Source organism: Strix uralensis, chromosome 19, assembly GCF_047716275.1.
Source record: "Strix uralensis isolate ZFMK-TIS-50842 chromosome 19, bStrUra1, whole genome shotgun sequence".
In the NCBI taxonomy this organism is placed as follows: domain Eukaryota; kingdom Metazoa; phylum Chordata; class Aves; order Strigiformes; family Strigidae; genus Strix; species Strix uralensis.
Window position 1 is genome coordinate 9186655 of NC_133990.1, and position 18540 is coordinate 9205194.

General features: G+C 51.2%; 1 protein-coding gene across 2 annotated transcripts in view; it reads right to left on the reverse strand.

Annotated features, from left to right (window-relative positions):
* Positions 1 to 10273, reverse strand: part of ITGB4 (integrin subunit beta 4) — a 30541-nt gene extending 20268 nt beyond the window's left edge. Inside the window, exons 1-11 of one of the 2 annotated variants that reach the window (XM_074889082.1) lie at positions 9803 to 10273; positions 4961 to 5052; positions 4559 to 4641; positions 3936 to 4037; positions 3309 to 3513; positions 2677 to 2773; positions 2055 to 2226; positions 1111 to 1374; positions 612 to 701; positions 319 to 441; positions 1 to 168 (exon numbers count right to left, since the gene is read on the reverse strand). In XM_074889082.1, the coding sequence (XP_074745183.1) occupies positions 1 to 168; positions 319 to 441; positions 612 to 701; positions 1111 to 1374; positions 2055 to 2226; positions 2677 to 2773; positions 3309 to 3513; positions 3936 to 4037; positions 4559 to 4641; positions 4961 to 5052; positions 9803 to 9807 (1401 nt within the window). In that variant the 5' untranslated portion in view covers positions 9808 to 10273. Of the gene's footprint in view, positions 169 to 318; positions 442 to 611; positions 702 to 1110; positions 1375 to 2054; positions 2227 to 2676; positions 2774 to 3308; positions 3514 to 3935; positions 4038 to 4558; positions 4642 to 4960; positions 5064 to 9802 lie in introns of those variants that run through there. The other variant, XM_074889081.1, reaches the window with a different exon arrangement.
* Between the last annotated feature and the right edge of the window lie 8267 nt (positions 10274 to 18540).

The window sequence follows — 18540 nt, forward strand, 5'->3', positions numbered from 1 at the left end:
CTGTTCACAAGGACACGCGTCACAGATGACAGAGGCTGTGACTTTGAGGCTGTCACTCAGGGATGTGGGTTTCACGTGGATAACTCCCTGACGGTCTTTCTCAGGGAGGCTGCAGACGTGCTGCCCGCCAACATACTCAAGTGCCTTCAGGCGCACGTCGAACTTGCCCTGGAAGGAAGGGAGATGCCACAGGGGTGAGCCAGCTCTGCTGGACCACAGCTCAGCTGGACCAACCCCAAGGGAAGAAGGAAGGAGGGATGCAGTGGAGGGCTCAGCCTCTCACACATGCTTTCCCTCTGGGGCCATCCAAGGACTTACCACTTCCCCACGGTTGATGTGGAAGGAGCCAGATTCTGTCTTTTTATACATTAAGGAGGTAAACTCTGTCTTCATGGCTTTGGGGATGAAGTCAGCCCTGATGTCCATCTTGGAGCGGATGCGCTGGGTGACAGAAGATAATCACAACATTGATTTTCAGCAGTACAGCTGCGACCACCCCATGGCCTGACCCAGATGGGCTGCATCCTGCATCTGCCTGCTCTTCTGGGCAGGAGGTACCCAGCCTCTGCCTTCCCTGGGAGTGAGAAGGAAGTTCCAGAGAGCACCATTACCTCAAAGGCTGTGCGGAGCAGCTCCACAATATTGGAAGAGTCCTCCTGGAGCACCCCGATCTCAGAGATGGGGAAATACTTGTGCAGTTTCTGCAGAGAGAAAGAAGCCCCCTAAGCCAAGGCCTTGAGAAATCTCCTTTAGCACAGACATGGGCTCTGCTTTGATCAGGGCTTGGACCAAAGACCTCCAAAAGTCCCTTCCAACCTAAATTACTCTTGAGCTCTGTGTCCCCACTGCTTTACAAGAAACAGACACCAACACAGAGAGACCTCTAGGACTGCAAATTCCTGCACCCAATTATACACCTTGAGACTTTCCATGACCCAGAGCAGCCCCCCAACACACTGTGGCACCCTCTGAAAGTGTCAGGGCATTGGTTTAGCACTTGGGGAGCAGAGATGAGTGAACACTTCCTCCTCAGAGCCAAGCTGCAGGCAGAGGACATTGGTCCTGGAGGAAAGGTAAGCCCATGTGGCACCACTGCTGTGGTCTCCTCACCTCATAGTAGCTGTAGGAGTGGTTGGTGACAGCAAAGATGGGGATGATGTTGTGCTGGCCCAAGAGGCGCACCAGGGTGGGCACCGACGGATAGTCCTGCTTGGTGTCATACATGTAGGTGCCATAGATGTCTAGGTGACACTGCTCATCATTTCTTGCCAGGATCCCTGCCAGGACGTTGGTACCATCAGCTTCATAGTGAAAGGCAGATTCAGTGGAGAATACAAGCAGGTGAGTGCTGTCCTTTCTCCAGCCGATCTTCTCCTACAGCCAGGGAGGGGGAGAAGGAACCTTTATCTCTGTGCCCCCCAAACCACTGCACAGCCCTTTCAGCTGTTGGCAGGCCAGCACTGGCAGGAGTTGGAAAACCCAAGGGTCAAGGCACCACCTCCACTTGGCAGCAAACGCAACCAGCTACATGGCCCTGGGAATCCACGCCAGCAGATCTCCACTTCCCCCATCTGCACCCCAATGTATAGGATGACTCCCAGCAGCTTAGTGCCAGGCACATATATGTACAGGGGGCAAGCACACACTTTTCTGGACGTGTTTGGAGCTGTGCTTATCCCTCAGCCAAATGGTCAAGCCCAAGCAGGCTGTTTTCCAGGGAGCAGTTTCACCACAGCAGGCATGAAGAGGGACAAAGCAAAGAGCACATGCAGGGTGCCCAGCAAGCAGTGCCTGTGCTGGGGATCAAACACCAAAGATACACAGAGATGATCTAAGACCTAGGAAAAATATGGAATGAAAAACAACTCGGCACTGGGAGTGTGTGGCTGGGAGGGCAAGAACCTGCTGTAGCTGAATGTATAACCTGGGCTTCCTGGCTGTCTCATCAGCTGCCCAGCATGCTGCTCTTTTGCTGATCACCCGGTATCAAGAAGATCCACTCATTAAGAACAGAGTCCTGCCCACACAGGTCCTGCACCCCTGGCCACCATCACCTTGCAAACGGCTGCCTGCAGGATGGCATCAAAGCCGCCCTCAGGGGCATCCAGGTTGCCAGAGATGCGCTCTTTCCTGAGCTCCTCGCTGAAGCGGGTGATGTTGTCGGTCAGGCAGATGACATTCTTGAAGGAGAAGGGGGAGTCTGCATTGTTCCAGGGCTCACGCAGCCTAGGAGAGAAGGGAAGAGCAGGGGGTTTTGTAGGAGGCAGGAGCAAAGGGATGCCTGGGTGCAAGGAGAGGAAGTGCGTGAGAGCACCCGGCAGCTGAGGAGTCCCTCATGAAGTTGAGTCGGCAAGCCATCAGCACTGAGAGGAGGGCTGGGAGCGGTCGAAGGGAGGAGGGCAGAGGTGGAGGAGAAGACAAGACAAGACAAGCAATCTGCCATGGCAGAGAGGGGAAGGTCTGAGAGCAGAGGAGGACACTGTTGGCATTGGCACGGTGCTACAGCAAGCCCTGAGCACAGGGTGGGGAAGCCAGTGGAGACACTCGCAATGAAGGGAGAGAGATGGATGGAGGTTCTCGCACTGCAAACAGCAAAGATCAGGAAAATCATGGAGAAACAGAAGGCACCTGCCCTCCCCTCTGCTCCCATCCCAGGGACCCACTGGCCTCACTCACTTCTCAGGTCTCATGTCTGTCTGAGGGGATGAGACTTTGTCCACAAACTTGCCAAATCCAATGGTGTAATTTGAGGTCAGGTCTTGCAGGAATTCCGCTGGGAGGAGAGGAAGGGAGAGAGGAGGAGATGTGAATAAAGAGATGTCTGTGAGGTTGCCGCTCCAGGGAAAGAAGTCCTTTCTAGAGTATCTTCTCTGCTGGTCAGGTCTTAGATAAGACTCCCAAACTGTCAGCTTTTAAACTCTTTGGGCTTGGGGCTTGTCTTTTTTGGGATAGAAACCTATACCACCTTTGGTAGCCCCTTTCCAAGACTAGAGTTTCTGCAATAGCACAAACCACACCTACAGGTTCAAGATGCCAAAGTCACCACACAGATCAACTCTGCAGGGCAGCAGCCCCCACGCCGGGCTGAAAGGAGAGGCTACACATGATGATCCCTGAAGGGCCAAGAGAGACATCCCCCCCCGCAAGCTGCACAAAGATAAGAAACTCTAATTAAAGCAGATGCCTCTCAGCCCTTTGCATCCCCTTCTCTGATGCTGACAGAGAACTCACAGCCATGGGCAGGAGTGAGCTGCCTGCCTTCATCAGCACAGGATCTAGTTCCCCTCTTCCCCCAGCTCTGGTCTCACCTAGTTTTTGGCCCATGCTTTTGAGGTTGTCCAGGTCATCAGACATAGAGTAGGAGAAGTCCATGAGGATGTAGAGATCCACAGGACTCTCCATGGGCTGGAAGACATCCATGTTGAAGCTCATCTCCTCCCCAGCTCGCAGACGCATGAACATGCCCTGGGGGGACACCTGGGTCCTCTGCAGGGATGTGTTGATACTGAAATTCTGTGGAGAAAGAGTGATGTGATGGGATGGACTCCATCTCCTGTGCAGATGCAACGAGATAGCAGCAAGGAGCAGGGATACGTGGGAAGGGGAAAGGCAAGGATGATCATGCTCCCTTCCCTCATGTGCAATTGAGGACCAAGGCCACACGTGCCCAGCTGGGTGCCTCCTCCAGACCTTGACATTTTGCTTACATCTGTTTTGCCTGAAAAGCCACCCCAGCCCTAAACAAGGGGGCTGGTTGCCAACAGGTTCATCAACTAGTGAAGGCAGAGCATTGTTTTTGAACACACCCTGCAGAGGTCTGGACTTTGTATTTCTCCTGCTGAAGACTCTAGAGGAGGATGAAGGACATGAAGGACACTGGGAATGGTGGGACCCCTCAGAAGCAGCCAAGCAAGGGCTGTGTCCCCAGCACCCACCTGCTGGGTCCGCATCTCGCCTCTGGTGTACACGATGCTGGCCTCCCCGCAGCCATACCGCAGCAAGTTCTCCCGCAAGTCACAGCGAGACTCTTCAAAGCTCTGCCAAGGGGGCAAGAACAATATTACAATCACAGAAAACAGCAAATCCTCCATGCAAGGGGGAAAGGCACTTGTCAGGAAGCAGGGTCCTCTGCTGAGACCATTAGCGAGCCTTGGGGAGACGGAGTGGGGCAGAGAGATGGGGATGAGTCTCATACAGAAAAGCCAATGTCCCCCAGCAGCAGGGAAACGCAACCCCCAGTGAGTTACTGGGTTGTCTGAGATGAAACTCTCCCTCCATCCCTTGCACACGCTGTTTCAGATCTGGCACATTGGCATTTTCTGATAAAGCCCTGTATTCCTACAAGTTTGCCCCGAACTCCTCTTCCTCTCCATTTGTCCACACCAAAGGAACCCCCCATTTCGGCGCTTCCCATCCAGCCCAGCTCTTCACAGAGAGAAGCTGGAGCCAGAAAGCTGACCCTGCTCTCAGGTCCCTCTTCCAGCTTTCACTGGGGGTGGTGGATCTCTCTGTCAGCAGGGTGGGAAGCGGAGCCCCAGGATCCCCTGCAAGGTCTCACCTCGTCGGTGCAGAAGGAGCAGTCCTTATCCACTCGGATGCACTCGGTGCAGCTCTTTGCCCGGGACAGCACGCAGTGGTTATCTACCGGGAGAGATCAGGGCATCAGGAATGTAAAAAAACCAAGTGAGCTGTGGGAGGGCATGAAAAAGGCTGATCGTGTTTCTGGGGGAGTTGATGGAGTCTTTGCCTGGGTGGTTAGTAGAAGCTGGCTACAGAACAGCAGTGGGGTAACAAGGGAGGGGCCCCAAATGCTGGGGAGGTAGAAAACAGGAGGAAAGGCACACAACAGGTCTGATCTGCATGAGGACTGGCGTTTCCAAAGCCCAGGAGGGGTGCGCACAGTCCCCATGGGACAGCACCAAGGGGAGAGCACAGATGGACCTACCACGGCTGCACTCACTTTTGCTCCTTTGGCAGAGGCCGGTGGCACAGAGCAGGGACAGGAGGAGCAGCCGGGCACACACCCGGGGCAGCACATCCATCCTCTTCCTCCTGAAACACATGGATCACTACAGATGGAAACAGTCCTGGAGATGATCGGGGCAGGTCCCACAGAGCCTCTGCCCAGCCCCGCCGGGGTGGGACAGCTCTGCCTGCCCAGGGCAACCTGATGCCTGGAAGCAATCTCTGATCTCAGCAGGGCAGGGCACAAAAGCAAAACCCAGAGTGGCTCATCCTCTGCTCCGGCATCTGTGAAAGGGTCAAAGTCCCTGCAATGCCAGGGCAGGGCAGCTGCCACACCACAGCACCTCTGTGCCCTGGAGCTGGGGTGCTCGGCTTGACAGGTCCCCGGGGCAGCGGGGTGGGTGCAGGCAGCCGGAGCCCAGGCTGCTGCCGGCTGGAGCCCAGCACCGTCTGCACGTGTGAGCGCCAACCAGGTCAGGACCTTGCTTTTCCTGGCAGGTGAAGGAAAAAAAGAGAGGAGGAAAACAAAGCGACTGTCTGCATCTCTCCCCAAAGCAAAACAGACCCCTCCCTTCAGCTATTTCCTATGGCGCTAAGAGTTTCCAGGATGGTCGAACCAACAATAAATAGAGGGTGAGGCCTTGGGAAATGCCAGAGTTGGAGCATTGGAGCTGCTGAATGAGTCCATGGTCCTGAGCACCCGGCAGCACCCCTCTGTCCTGTCCAGGGCAGCAGGACCCCTCACATGGATCCAAAGGCCAAATACTAAAGAGAGTGAACCATTCTCCCTGCACCCACACGTGACTGAGAAAACTTAGTGCCATCCAGAAGTCAGCATTTGGACGTGGTAAACAAAAGAGACAAAGCTGGAGCTCAAGCTCTGCGGCTGCTGTGCCCCAGGGCGGCTCTGACTCTGGCACCTCAGCAGGGCAAGCGAGAGCAGTCAAGGCAAAAGATTTGGTATAAAGATAATTTTAAAGCATCTCCTTTCTGGAAGATGCAAGTGTGAAATATAAGATGTAAATAAGATTATTTTATAGCTTCTTGTTGTGTAAGCCCTGATTCTGAAAAAAATGAAAAGAATGTGAAAACCACTTAAAACAGGGAAGGAAAATGAGAATAGTTGCGTGAAGTGAAGATGTCTGAGTTCCCAGGGAGACATCCAGCACACAGACCAGACGGCCTGACCTGGGGCCCAGGGAAACCCCTGGAAACACCCGCTCTACTACCAACAGTGTTGGATCACACTGTATCCTGCATCAGCCACCAAAGCCAATGGAAATACACTGAATGCATGAAGCTGAGCACTTGCAGAATTCATTGCAGCACAGGGCTCAAACCAACGTGACATAGACCCCAGGAGACGTCTCCCTTGGTGTTCACACTTCGCTCTCCATGACGGTCACTGGGTATGCAGGCAACACATGACAAGATGTTGGTATCTCATTTATGTTGTCAGCTCTGCTCAGAGGGATTTATCACACAGTAATTAATCCCCCATAGCTGAAACATAAGAAATATGGAAACCTCGAGGCAGCATTTCTGTGGGGAACACCCAGGGAAGCTTTGCTGGTTTTCAGGACCTGGTAGCCAATACCCTGGTTTTCTTATGGGTAAGAGGTACCAGCTGACCAAGGAAATCCCTGTATTTTCCTCCTGTGGCCCCTGAGCACTGTTTCCTGCAACACCAACTGTCCCCAGCTCAGGCTCTTCGCAGGTTTGGCTTGCGGGGTCCATGCGGCTGGCTCTGAGGCTGGCAGTTATCCCCGGACATGCCCGTGATCTCCTTCAGCAAAAGTCCTCACGCCACCACTTGCTGGCAAATGCTGTGTCCCTCACCACAGAGACAGGCAGGTTTTGAAGTCAGGAAAATCCCTTTTTCCTTTGCTCCGCCCCAGCAAGCCATGCCAGCTGCAGCGACTGGCACTACAGAGATGTGGGGAGATGCCAATTACAGGCGAGATGAAAGGGGAGGGAAGTCCTTTGAGCCCGTCAAGGGAAAACACAGGGAAAACATCCCCCGAGCACACAGCAAATCCCATCTTCCATCACGGCAAAGGCCACCAGGGAAAGATTGAGTACAGGGGACCAGACTGCTCAGCACACACACCCATCTTCCAAGGTAGCCGCAAAGCACAGACCTAATTCATCCTCCTTTAATCACAAGTCAAGAAAGAGTCACCAAGGGATGGACGGACACACCCTGGGCCTTGGCCACATAAACGGCTGTCATGTCTTTTCAAGTGCTGAGATAAAAGGCCATAAAACTCAGCTCAATATTAATGTCCTGTTGCCCTGTGAGCTGCCAACTGCCAAGGATTTAGCTGGGCAGTTACCAGCGGGCAGGGCGTTGGTGACCCAGAGCATCACCGCTGCCACTCGGCCCTGCCAGCTGCAGGAACGCAGCCTGTAATATTTGTGCAAAAACACGCGAGCGGCCATCCCTTGACTTCAAAAGTGTCCTCTGGAAGGGAAAACGCCACTTTCACTTCGGAAAAGCTGTAGGGACTTGGTTGGATTTTCATGATGAAAACAACAAAAAAAAGCAGCTGTTCAGTTCTGCAAGACCAAGGAAGGAAGTGGACCAGCTCCTGCCTGCACACAAACATTCTACCCCATCCCAGACCACCACTCCAGCATTTCCTCCTGGTCTCCTCCCACTCCCCCAGACTTTGCCTGCACCTCAGCACAACCGACAAACCTGCTCTGGAAAGACTCCGGGAACACCCAAACTTGGAGAAGCCCGGGCTGGGTACCTCCTCCCCCCAAAATGGCATGCTCCAAGGAAACCAGTGAAGCAATGAGTTGGAGGACAGGGTTGGAGTGACAGAGCTTCGTCACCCTGTCCTGTCCCCGTCCTGTCCTCACCCCAGCAGCTCTGGTGGGAAGGACAAGGTCGAAGCTGGGCATTGCCCCAGGGTGGATGGGGGACAGGGACAAAGGAGCAGGTTATGATGAGCCATGAGCCCATGGTGGGAGCCTGGTCCCAGGTGCCGCACAGGGGACACCTGCAGGCTGGGGACATGGGAGAGGGAAAGTCAGGAAGATGCTCGAGCTCCCTGGTGCAGTCTTTCCTCCCTCTGGCGGGCATTGCCCCTTCTGTGGCTGCAGATCCCCCCGTCCTGCCGAGGGGTGCACCGGGTCTGGGTAGGGCACTGACACCCCAGTAGATGGGAGGCGCCTGGAGGAGCATCTGCCTGCCCATGTGTGCTGAGGACCATGGTGCCTGCAGCATGCTGGGGCAGGCAGGCGGTGAGGGTCACCATGACCAGCCTCAGCACTGGGCTGGGGGTCCCGAGGGAGAGGTAATCACGATGGAGGCAAAGTAGAAAGGCAGCTGGGTGCTCCCCCAGGGACACCAGTCCCGCTCCCTCCACGGCAGCACATGCAGGCTCAGTTCTCCTCCCAGGGCAGGGCTGCGGGTGCACAGATCAGGGCCACAACACACGCTCTCTCCCTACCCAGGCTACTCCCTCCACGGCACATGTAGCAGCGCAGAGCTGCCAGGGGCTGTGCTCCAAAACTTGGAAATTATCAACACACACCTCCAGAAAACTATCAAAAACTTGACCTGCAAAGCGCTTAAACACGAAGTTGTATTTGTCTTTGATTTTGTTTGTCTTTCCTGTCCGTTTCCCCTCCTTCCCCACGTGTGCCTCTGCAGACACGAGACTCCATGTGAGCATCACCATTTGTTGTTTCCAGCAAAAAGGGGGTTCCCAGCTCCCAGGTCAAGCCCCAAACCCGACACGGCCCCCATCATCTTCCAGTGAAGGACAAAATGCAGCGGGACCCAGTCCAGGGACCCACACAGAGCTGCCGGCAGCTGGGGAGTGGCTGACACCACGCTGTGCCAGCAAAGGGCCCATAGCTGTGGTACCACCTCCTCCCTCTGACCCCTGGCTTTGGGCAGGGGGGAGCCCCGAGGGGCAGGCAGGAAGGTCGGGACCCTGCGTGCGGGGCTGCCCAAACACCAGCACAGCCCCAGGACCCTCCTGCCTGCCCTCCCCATACCTCCCCACGTGCTGCTCCCAGCGATTTCTCTGCTTCTTTGGCCCCACAAGACACTTTTCCTCTCTCTCCCCTCCACAGGTGCTCCTCACCCCCCCTTTCTCCCCACCTAACCCGCACCTGTCGGCTCCCTTGCACACATTCTTCTGTCCATTTCCCTATTTCCTCTCCATTTCAGACCCACCAGCTCACAAATACCCCAGTGCCTGAGGTTCAGCAAAGCCCACCCTGAACCCCCACGGCCTTTTCCTCCAGGGACACGCTCCCCCCTCGCTGGGGCTCGCAGGCAGCCACCCATTCTGCAAAACAACTTCCATGTGTTCAGCAGCTCGGAGCCACCCGCAGCTCGGCCGATCTTGCGCAGTTTCACCCGTGAAAGCTTTCCCTGGGTGCCAGCTCCAAGGTGCAACTGCCTTTACCCCTGCAAGCAGGGCAGACAGAGAGGGCAACCTTTGAAACCTGCAACAAATGTTCCCCAAAGGGCTCTGCTCTGTCTTACCACACTGTGCTACCCCCACCTCCACTCCACAGCCCCCCACCCAAATACCTTCAGAGACAAAAACCGCCCCGTGCAGCCTTGCAAAGCCCTGCTCGGTCACGAGTGCTGCCCTTCCCAGCCGGGCGAGAGGCACGAGACAGCGTCCAACAGCCAAAACCAGAGGAAAAAGGGGGAACAAGCAGGCAGGGAGCTGAGCCCCCTCATCCGTGCCCTGCCTACCTGCTCACGCAAGGAGTCCCGTGCCTTATTTCACCCCCAGGTTAATCAACGCAGCGAAATTAAAGCAAGCTGGACGCTAAAGAGCACAGATGAATTAATTCCACAAACCTCATTAGCGCTGGGTCTGACTCAGTGTCCAAATCCTCTGCCGCAGTCCGAATAACAGGCACCCACACACCAAGCCAAGAAATTCTTTCGAAGGCAGAGGGGGAACGCGCTGCTTCGCTGCTACAACTTGATTTCCAGCCTTGGCCTTTTCTTTCTTTTTCTTTTTTTTTTTTTTTCTCTCTCTCCTCTCTACTTTCTGTCCCTTTTCTCTTTCCGGTTAAACGTCAACTTCCAGTCCGTCGGGGAGGGCAGGCAGCCCGCGATCCCACATACCTCCCCGCTGGTTTCTGTACCCTCCAGTCAAATATCGACTTTGTTCTCGCTCCCCTCGCCGTCCCGGAGCTGCCGCCTCTCCCTCCCGGGGGGCTGGCAGGGAGGAAAGGTGGGAACGCGATAAATGAGATTGGATCCCAGGTGAGGACAAGCTTTATCCCAGCTAGGGAGGGAGGAGGGGGTGCCCGTGACTCAGGGGTTGGCATTCCTCCCTCGCACACCTGGACGGGCAGGCACAGCCCGCGAGCCGCCCCGGACCCTCCCTCTGCACAAGCACCATCCCACAGGGAAAGGGCTGAGCGGGTGGTGGGAAGGTGCCCGCCGTGCCGAGGGGGCATGGAGGGGGCTGCGGGCGCTGTGGGCAGCATCGCCTGCTTGGCTTCGCCTGTCGGCTCAGGACAGAGCCGAGGGTGGTCTCCAGCCCCCTCGCTGGGAGTTTCTCCTCCAAATTTCCCACTGGCAAATTCCAGAGTGTCCCACAGTGTCATGCCCAGTGCCCAGGCAGCTCCGAGCTGAAATACCAGGTAAGTTCCTGCCGCGACAACAACCACCCACAGCTGCCAAACCCAGTCTCGGTACCTTGCTCACAAAGAGGATGGATCCACATCCCGCTTTATCCCAGGCACGAGCACCACAGCCCGCTCCTCGTCTGCAATAGATCCAGCTCATGGGTCGATGCAACCCCTTGTAGCACCGTAAACGAGACCCATCCACACCTGCTCCTAACGCAGCCCACCATGGCCCAAGGGGCAGCAATCCCACCACTGCGTCCAGCCCTTCTGCTGGGCTGGATCCAAACCCCCTTCCCCAGTCCGAGGAAGAGCAGAGGAGGATTTGAAGTTCAGGTGAGGTTATTTTTTTTGTCCCACAGCACTCCCTTGCTTTAGAGTCTGGGGTTTGTTACAGCTCAGACCCAGTCACACCTCCCACGGTGCAGAGCGTACACGTACCAGAGCAGATGCGATGGCAGAAGCTGCATTTTAGCTCCCCGATAAATCCTCACAAGGAAAACTGCATCCCCTCAGCTTCAACACAAACAATAGCAGCAGCCAGATGAGAAAGTTGCATATTTCCTGCCTGGAGATTAAAAATACAAGCAGGACACTTTTGGCCTCTTCATTATCAATATAACATCACAGAGGCTGCTGATCAACTGCTTAATGATGGTGTCTGAGCATTGATTCAAATGAAAGTGAGGAGCAGGATTCCTTTCACTGCAAGAAACAGAGAGCTGAAGCAAATATGTGTAAACTGATTAAGCCCCAGGAAAAAGGAGGATGTGCTCGTGCCATTAAAAGCTGCAGCAAATGGGAAACAGGCAGTTTAAGTCTGGTATTTCCTAGTTTCCGAATGCTTGACTTGGCAACTCCAACACTACCCCGGCCCTTTTGGAGATGTGATTTCCTATATTTAAATAAAAATTCTGAAAATGAAGAGGTTTTATTGTTGGTTTGGTTTTTGTTTTTTTTAAATCACAACAGACGTTCACTGCAACATGAGAGTTGGGACGTGAGGTCTGATGCTCGAGTGGCTGCTGGTGTAGAGCAGGTTGTTACCATTGAGGGGCTGAAGGCAGAGGGTCCTGCTCTGCCTTGGGGAGCCACAGAGACAGCAGATGCTGTGGAACGTTGCAGACAGAGTAAAGCCGGGCTTCAGTTCCTGAGGCCAGAGGGGAGCAGGTGCTGGTGCTTGCAGATGTGGCTGCTCACCTCCCCTGGTCCTGCCCACCAGCAGCACCCAGCTCCCTTCAGCCCCAGCCTACCTCCCACCGCCATCCTCCTCTGTTACCACTGGGGACACAGTGCTGCCAGGTGCTGGAGTTAAAAGCAATTTAGTCTACAAGCAAGAAACATATTACTAGAAAAAAATATTTTAGTGATGGTTCCCCAATAGGAACCAGGGAGCCAACTGGAAAAGCTTAGGATCAGCCAGCTTCCAGCATGGTATTTGGTGCCCTTGGTTTCTGGATGTCTTCCTTTCTTCACCTGAGATGGAGGATGTTGATGTTGCTTCCTGTAAAGTGTGGCCTCACCTACAGACACTGACAGCCCCAGGACTGCCTGACACCATCTCCCTCCCCTTCATCCCAGCAGCCTGGAGCAGCAAGGCTGGTCCAGCTCTGCTCAGCATCTCCAGCTGTGAGAAGGAGCCTGGTTACTCACTGTGGGTGCTGCCAGAAGAGCCCAGGATATTAATTTTGCACCTTTCTTTGAGACATGTCCCCCCAGCCCCTAACAGATCTCCAAGCATGAATTTTCCCAGAGCGCATTTAAGTAGACATTTGCAGGGCTGATAAAAGGCACTTTTCTAATATCAAGACAACACCATCACCAAGCTTTAAGGCAATGAAGCAGAGAGGAATTAGAAATTATCAGTAAATGATCATAAGAGGTTAACAGGTTTTCACTTCATCTTGTCTTTAAAAAAAAAATATTGTTTTATGGGTTGCCTCTCAGGCAACTTCTCCAAATATTTCCACCGGGGAAGAATACTTGGCGAGCTCACGTTTTTGCCTTAGTTCAATACCTTGCACTCACTGCCTGCTGGATCAGGCTTTTGCCACACAGATTTGCTGTTTCAAACAACATAGAACAGGTACTTCAGAGAGGAAGGATCAGCAGATTTCGCTGCAGATGGCTCTACCAAAGCTCACAGACACATACGTGGTGGACCTCACGTTTATAGATCAGTGATGTTCTGCTGTGGCAGTGTGGCTTAGAAATTTTTGCCCTGTGAGTGAAAACAAGTCATTTATAGCTCACACTAAATTATTGTGCTCTCTGCTGAGAATACCAGTCTGAGTGCCAATTACTGATAATTACAAGTGATTTTAGCTTTAATTCTTTTCTTTTTTTAATGCCGCATACAGAACCTTTCTTCATTCTGTCCTGCCACCACAGTGTGCCCAGAGACAGCTCTGGGGCTTTTTCTAGGTCTCTGTTAAGTGGTTACAGCTGAGATCCTGCTGCTGGAGCATATTCATTCCCTTTCTGAATTCTGTAACAAACACTGCTAGTAGAAAAATAAATACTTGATCCCACAGCTGCACTGTACAGTGTATTGACAGTATCCTGCTATCTGGTGTAAATTTAAGGAATGCTTAACAATGTATTATTAATGTACATTAATGTGCACATAATTTATTGCACTAAATTATGCTTAACATAATTACCCAGGTAATTAAAAGTGCAAGATTAAATCCTCCCATATTCTCTTCCTCAGTCTTTCCCCTAAGATAGCATTAACCACACACACCCGTTGTTCTGCAATGGACGTCCTTTTTCATGAACACGTAACTAAAGGAAAATCTCTTTGCTGAATGTCACTGATGCCCATTTGCCTCCAGGACTGACCAGCAGCAAGAGGTAAGTGGGCCACCAAAACAACACAAGAGGAAAATGTTAGTAAAGGATCCAGGATAAAACTTCAGCCTACGACAATCCTAACATCCATCCAGGGAAAACAGGACCTTCCAGGGTTACATTAGCATCTTACCCAGCTGCCAAAGGGCTGGAAGCACACTGATGTTATGTTTGAAAGATTTAGCAAGATAGCCCACCTTTCCTCCTGGTTTGTGTTGGCTGCCCCCATACAAGCCATTCAATAGTGTGGGTGAGTCTCGCGAGGAGCCAGCCAACACAAACCAGGGGAGAAGGTGGACTGTCACCTTTTGTCATACTCTCCAAGCACTACAAGAGGCTACACAAAGAGAAGGGAGGTTAAAAGTACCAGTAACTTCACCTCTTATCGCTGCACCAAAAGGCAGGCTTGTTTTCTCCCTAATGCTGGTTCATACAAACGTGGTAGAGGACAGACAGACAGACGCCTTCTACGTGAAAAGGCAAAACCTTTTCTTGTGAAATCCTGGTGCTTTGCTGTTTACTGGCAACCAAAAGCACAAGCCCAGCCCCAGCCAAAGACAAGTTTCAGATAAACAAAGACTAAATATTGGAAGTCATCAGAGTCCATGGTTCTCGCTTAGAACAAAAGGAAGGAAGTTGAATATAAACAGTCAGAGGAACAGCAGCACACGGCAAAGCTCGGAGATGGAAAACTGCTCTGTAACAGCGATGCATGAATATGTTGGTGTAAATGTACCCCAAAAGGAAGACTTTGGTGGAACCTCACTGCCCCTTTGTGGGTCTTACACCTCAACAGCAATTTATTTATTTTAACATTAGGCAGTCTTGGAGAGCCCTGCTGAAAAGCACCTCTTTCTCTGGAGGTAACAGCTCTGGGCTTTCCTGGGTTCAGACCATTGCACAGGAGGGAGCAGCCCATACCCTCTGATAACTTTCTGGGCACATTGCAAAGACCCTCTGTTTGAGGGGCATCGCAGAAGCTACAACTCCTTCTCCCCTGCAACGACAAAGAGCTGGAAAGGAGCTCACGCAGGTGTCGACTGGCCAGACCCGGCTGAAGCAATCACCTCGATGCTGCTAGAGCTGACTGGGTCATCAGCAAAGCCCTGGCATGGCCCAAAGCCTTGGCAAGGAAGACTTTTGTTTTTTTCAGGCTCAGTACATAACTCTCATAAAACAGACAGTACAGCAGCAATCCAACTAAAACATAGCTTCAGGTGCTCACATTTTACAGTTTGAGGTGGGGCTGGCAAGGGCTGCCCCTCCCCACCTGCTCTTTCGGTTAGGCAGCACCCAGCAAGACATAAAATATAAAGCAAGTCCTGAACACACAAAATCCCTTCCCACAACAGCATCAAAGGGCAGATCTCTAAATCACAACAAGCAAATAGGAAAGAAAATCAACACCTGAGGGCATGGAGGTGGAAGAAGAGACTTCAGAAGGGAGGGTGAGAGTAGAACCAGCTCTGCCAAGGATGACTTCATTACGGCAGCTCTCCTCCCTCCACTGAGCAGCCCAGCGTGGCAGAGGCACTCAAATGTGGAGTTCAGACAAACCTACTCAGGCTAGGAGACACTCATCTTAAAAAGGTGGTAAGCAGAGAGAAGCTCCATGGTTTTCAAGGAGCATGAGCCTGTAATTCTCAGACTAAGGAATAATGAAAATAGGACTGGTTTTACTCTCCTGGGTACAGTTAGTCTCCCCTTGGGAAGAGAGGTAAAAATTATTATCTACAGCTTTTAGGAGTCAGAGTCACAGCCTGAGCAATCACTACTGCAGCAGCAGCATAAAGAACCTTTTAGCCATGTAAGCTGTGAGTTTGCATTAGTGCAGCTTGGACACAGCTTGCAGTTCTTAGGGGCAACTTAAACACAGACAGTTAAACACTCGGCAGGTCCCTCCAGCCCTCCTGCACGCAGCAGCCATCACAGAGCCCTGGTATGATCACAGCCATACAGATTTCTAACAAGCAAACCTGTCAAACCTCCAGTGCAAGGGCTTCAGGCCATGGTGTCATGGGCCATCCTTTTCCCTCAGGACATCACTCTTGCACACATGAAGGTCCCCCCACCTTCCTCTGGTGCACTGGCTGCCCACAGCTGAGTGCAAGCCACCAACCTGTACAATCACATTCTCTGAGACAGGAAAGAGGCTTTTTCCTAGAACTGTAGTTTCCAACCTGTGTATCCATCTATTACTTCCGATAGCAACACGCAAGATAAACAAGAGCAGCAAGCTATTGTACTGGCTGCAAGTTTGTTATACAATGGTTGGCATCTCCACTCCAGCTTTTTAGAAAGGAGCGAGAAAAAAAAAAAAATCAAACAAATCAAGCATGTTTCAAGTTGCTTTCTCCACTGTGGACAGCAAACACTCAAGTCGTGAGAGATCAGGAGCTAGCTGCCAGAGCACAGCCCAGAAGCCTGTTACCGCAGGAGTTTGACAACTGCTGCTCCAGGGGCCTCACAGCCATCCCTGCTCAGCACGCTTCTGCAGAGCTAGTTTTAGGAAGTTTCCTCCTTATCCCTCTACGTAGCATCCTCAAGCCCTGCTGATCATGGCTTCCGAGTTGCTGGGCGTTGTTGCTCCCTGCCTGCCACAGCAAGGCAGGAGCTAAACAAGCAGCATTTCTTTGCTCTGGTCATAAAATCTGCAAAGAAATCCAGAGGTTTGGAATGACTGTGGGTACTGCAGAGCAAAAAGGAAGAGGGTGCACAAAGAGGAAGGGGTGGGGTGCCAGGATGTGTGATATGAATAAGATACTTGCACTTCAACAACATTCAGTAGCTTCTGTAGTTAAATAATTCATCCCCAAGAACTTCAGCCGTTGCCCTGTGTCAGGTGCCAAGCAGCAGGCTGGAGCCCACCTTCACATTCACAGCTGCAGATGGCACTTTCTTACTTTATTTATTTTTTTATCAAGTCCTTTTTCTCTTCCTGCAAACCTGTTCCTCTAGTTCATCTTCAGTTGCATTCTGATAGCTGCTTTCAAAAAAATAAACTCACACACACTTTCCTTTGGTACTCCTCTCCCCTGATATGGTAGGGCATACAAAGATACAAGTGCCAACACGCTTAACTAGGTGTATAAATAATATTTCCTTGTAATCAAGCTAATTCATTTAGCACAGTTGTTCCTGGTTAGGATCAAGAATTACTTTTACTGAATCATCAGTCAGGTGTAGCTGTTCACTTCCATGAAAGAGTTTTTCCCAATGACTAGAGAAACTGAGCAGAAGCAAGAGTCAGGAAGGAGCTTCACATCACACTAATGTCAACAGTCTGAGAAAAACTGTATCTGCAAGGGGGTTATGTCAGTCAGGAGACAGAGTGACCATTTCTGATCCAACTTTACAAGGACTCGTAAGACATTAGGCAAAAGATGGTCAGTTCTTACAAAAGGCACAAAATCCTTTCCATTACAATTTATTAATCTGTGAATTTGGTTAAATTAACATAGTCTCAGACTCCCCACTTTGTGCTTACCACCAGTTACAGTTATAGACAGGACAGAGGAAGGGGATGCACGAGACTGGCTGTTACCTCTGGCACCAGGCTGCATTTCTGTGTGCTGGCACACATCCCGCGGAGATATTTAATCTCACTCAGCTTCAGACTTGCTCACAGCACACATATTAAGGATACTCATTAGAGGAATGTTGTTCTAGAAGCCCAGACACACCTCCCACCCCTGTTCACAGGAGTAGACAATTGCAGCGATCCATCTGGTGCCCAGTTTGTCATCATCTACAGTCTGAGAGAAACCGCAGCAGCTGGTGCCCACTTTGCTGCAGTTTTACTCTTGTACCTTCATCCATCCACATGTCATTCAGCAGGACTTGAAAATAGGTGTTTATACCACACAAGTTTCAAACAGGTTGGAATTGTACAAGACATTCTAGACAGGAGAGTCACCTTACGGAGCTGCAAAGCTACCTAATGGCTTGTATTTCTCACCACAGGTGCATCCTTGACCTTTAAAAGAAACCCCTGAAAACTCTATAAACTCTGATCCTCAAGGCGAGGAATAAACACCTTGAACAGTTGAGGTGAAATGTGTCATCCTCTGCAGAGTACGTAGCAGCCCCCAGACAGAAGATACCCCTCAGTCAAGGGAGCTGTTACCATCTTCCACAGGATAAGGATGGAGTTAGCGCTTGCAGGAATCAAGTTAGAAGCCCAATGGAGAGTAATTTAACAGAAAAGATGTTTCCATCTTGCTATTTTCATGCCTTTCAATATTTCATTGCTTTTAAAAAAAAAAAAAAAAGCAATTCCACCATCTCCCCAGTTTCCCACGCTACAATCTCATCAGTCCCCTGGTTTCTCCCCATGAGCATTCCTGTATACATATGTTTTTTGAAAGCTAAAATGACTGCCAAGACAAGGTGTTTAATACATTTTAAAATTATTTAAAAGCATGAAACCAACCTCTTATTTCTTCCTTAGGTCTCCATAAATGCAAAGCCTGGGTCAGGAGTGACATAAGGTATATAAAAACCTGAAAAAGTAACACTGAATTCTCAGAAACTTACACTTTTGTTGATCTAGCAACCTTCTCTCCTATCACTGTTTACACACTAGAAAAAACAGGCTCTGGGTAGAAATTTAAAACAACAGGAAACAGAAAAATTACTGAATCTGAAAAATCACAGTCTAAGAATTAAAGACCATTTAAATAATCTGGAGTGACCACTGCAAAGGACAGAAAGTCCTGGTTTCTCTACACAAATGGTGTAATTCTAATTATTTATTCCACCCATATCAAAACAATGAGCAAACCACTTCATTTGCTGTTGAGCTCCTTTTAGGAGACTGGCCTCTATAAAAGGTTTTATGAAAGACCCAGGCGATACTACTAGAAGGTGACTTTTGAAGAAGATGCAGGAACAGGTTTGAAAAAATTAGCATTGAGAACAGCCGAGTTGCCAACTATTTCAGAACAAATCTCTGATTAAAATTAGTTTAATGCCCTTTTTTTCCCCCCTGGAGCCTGAGATTTTAAGAAATCCGTAATGAGAAAAACCTTCATGCCACACCCACTCAAGGTACTGCATCGCTCGCCAAGATGAGAAAAGCAGACACATCAATGACACTAGGGG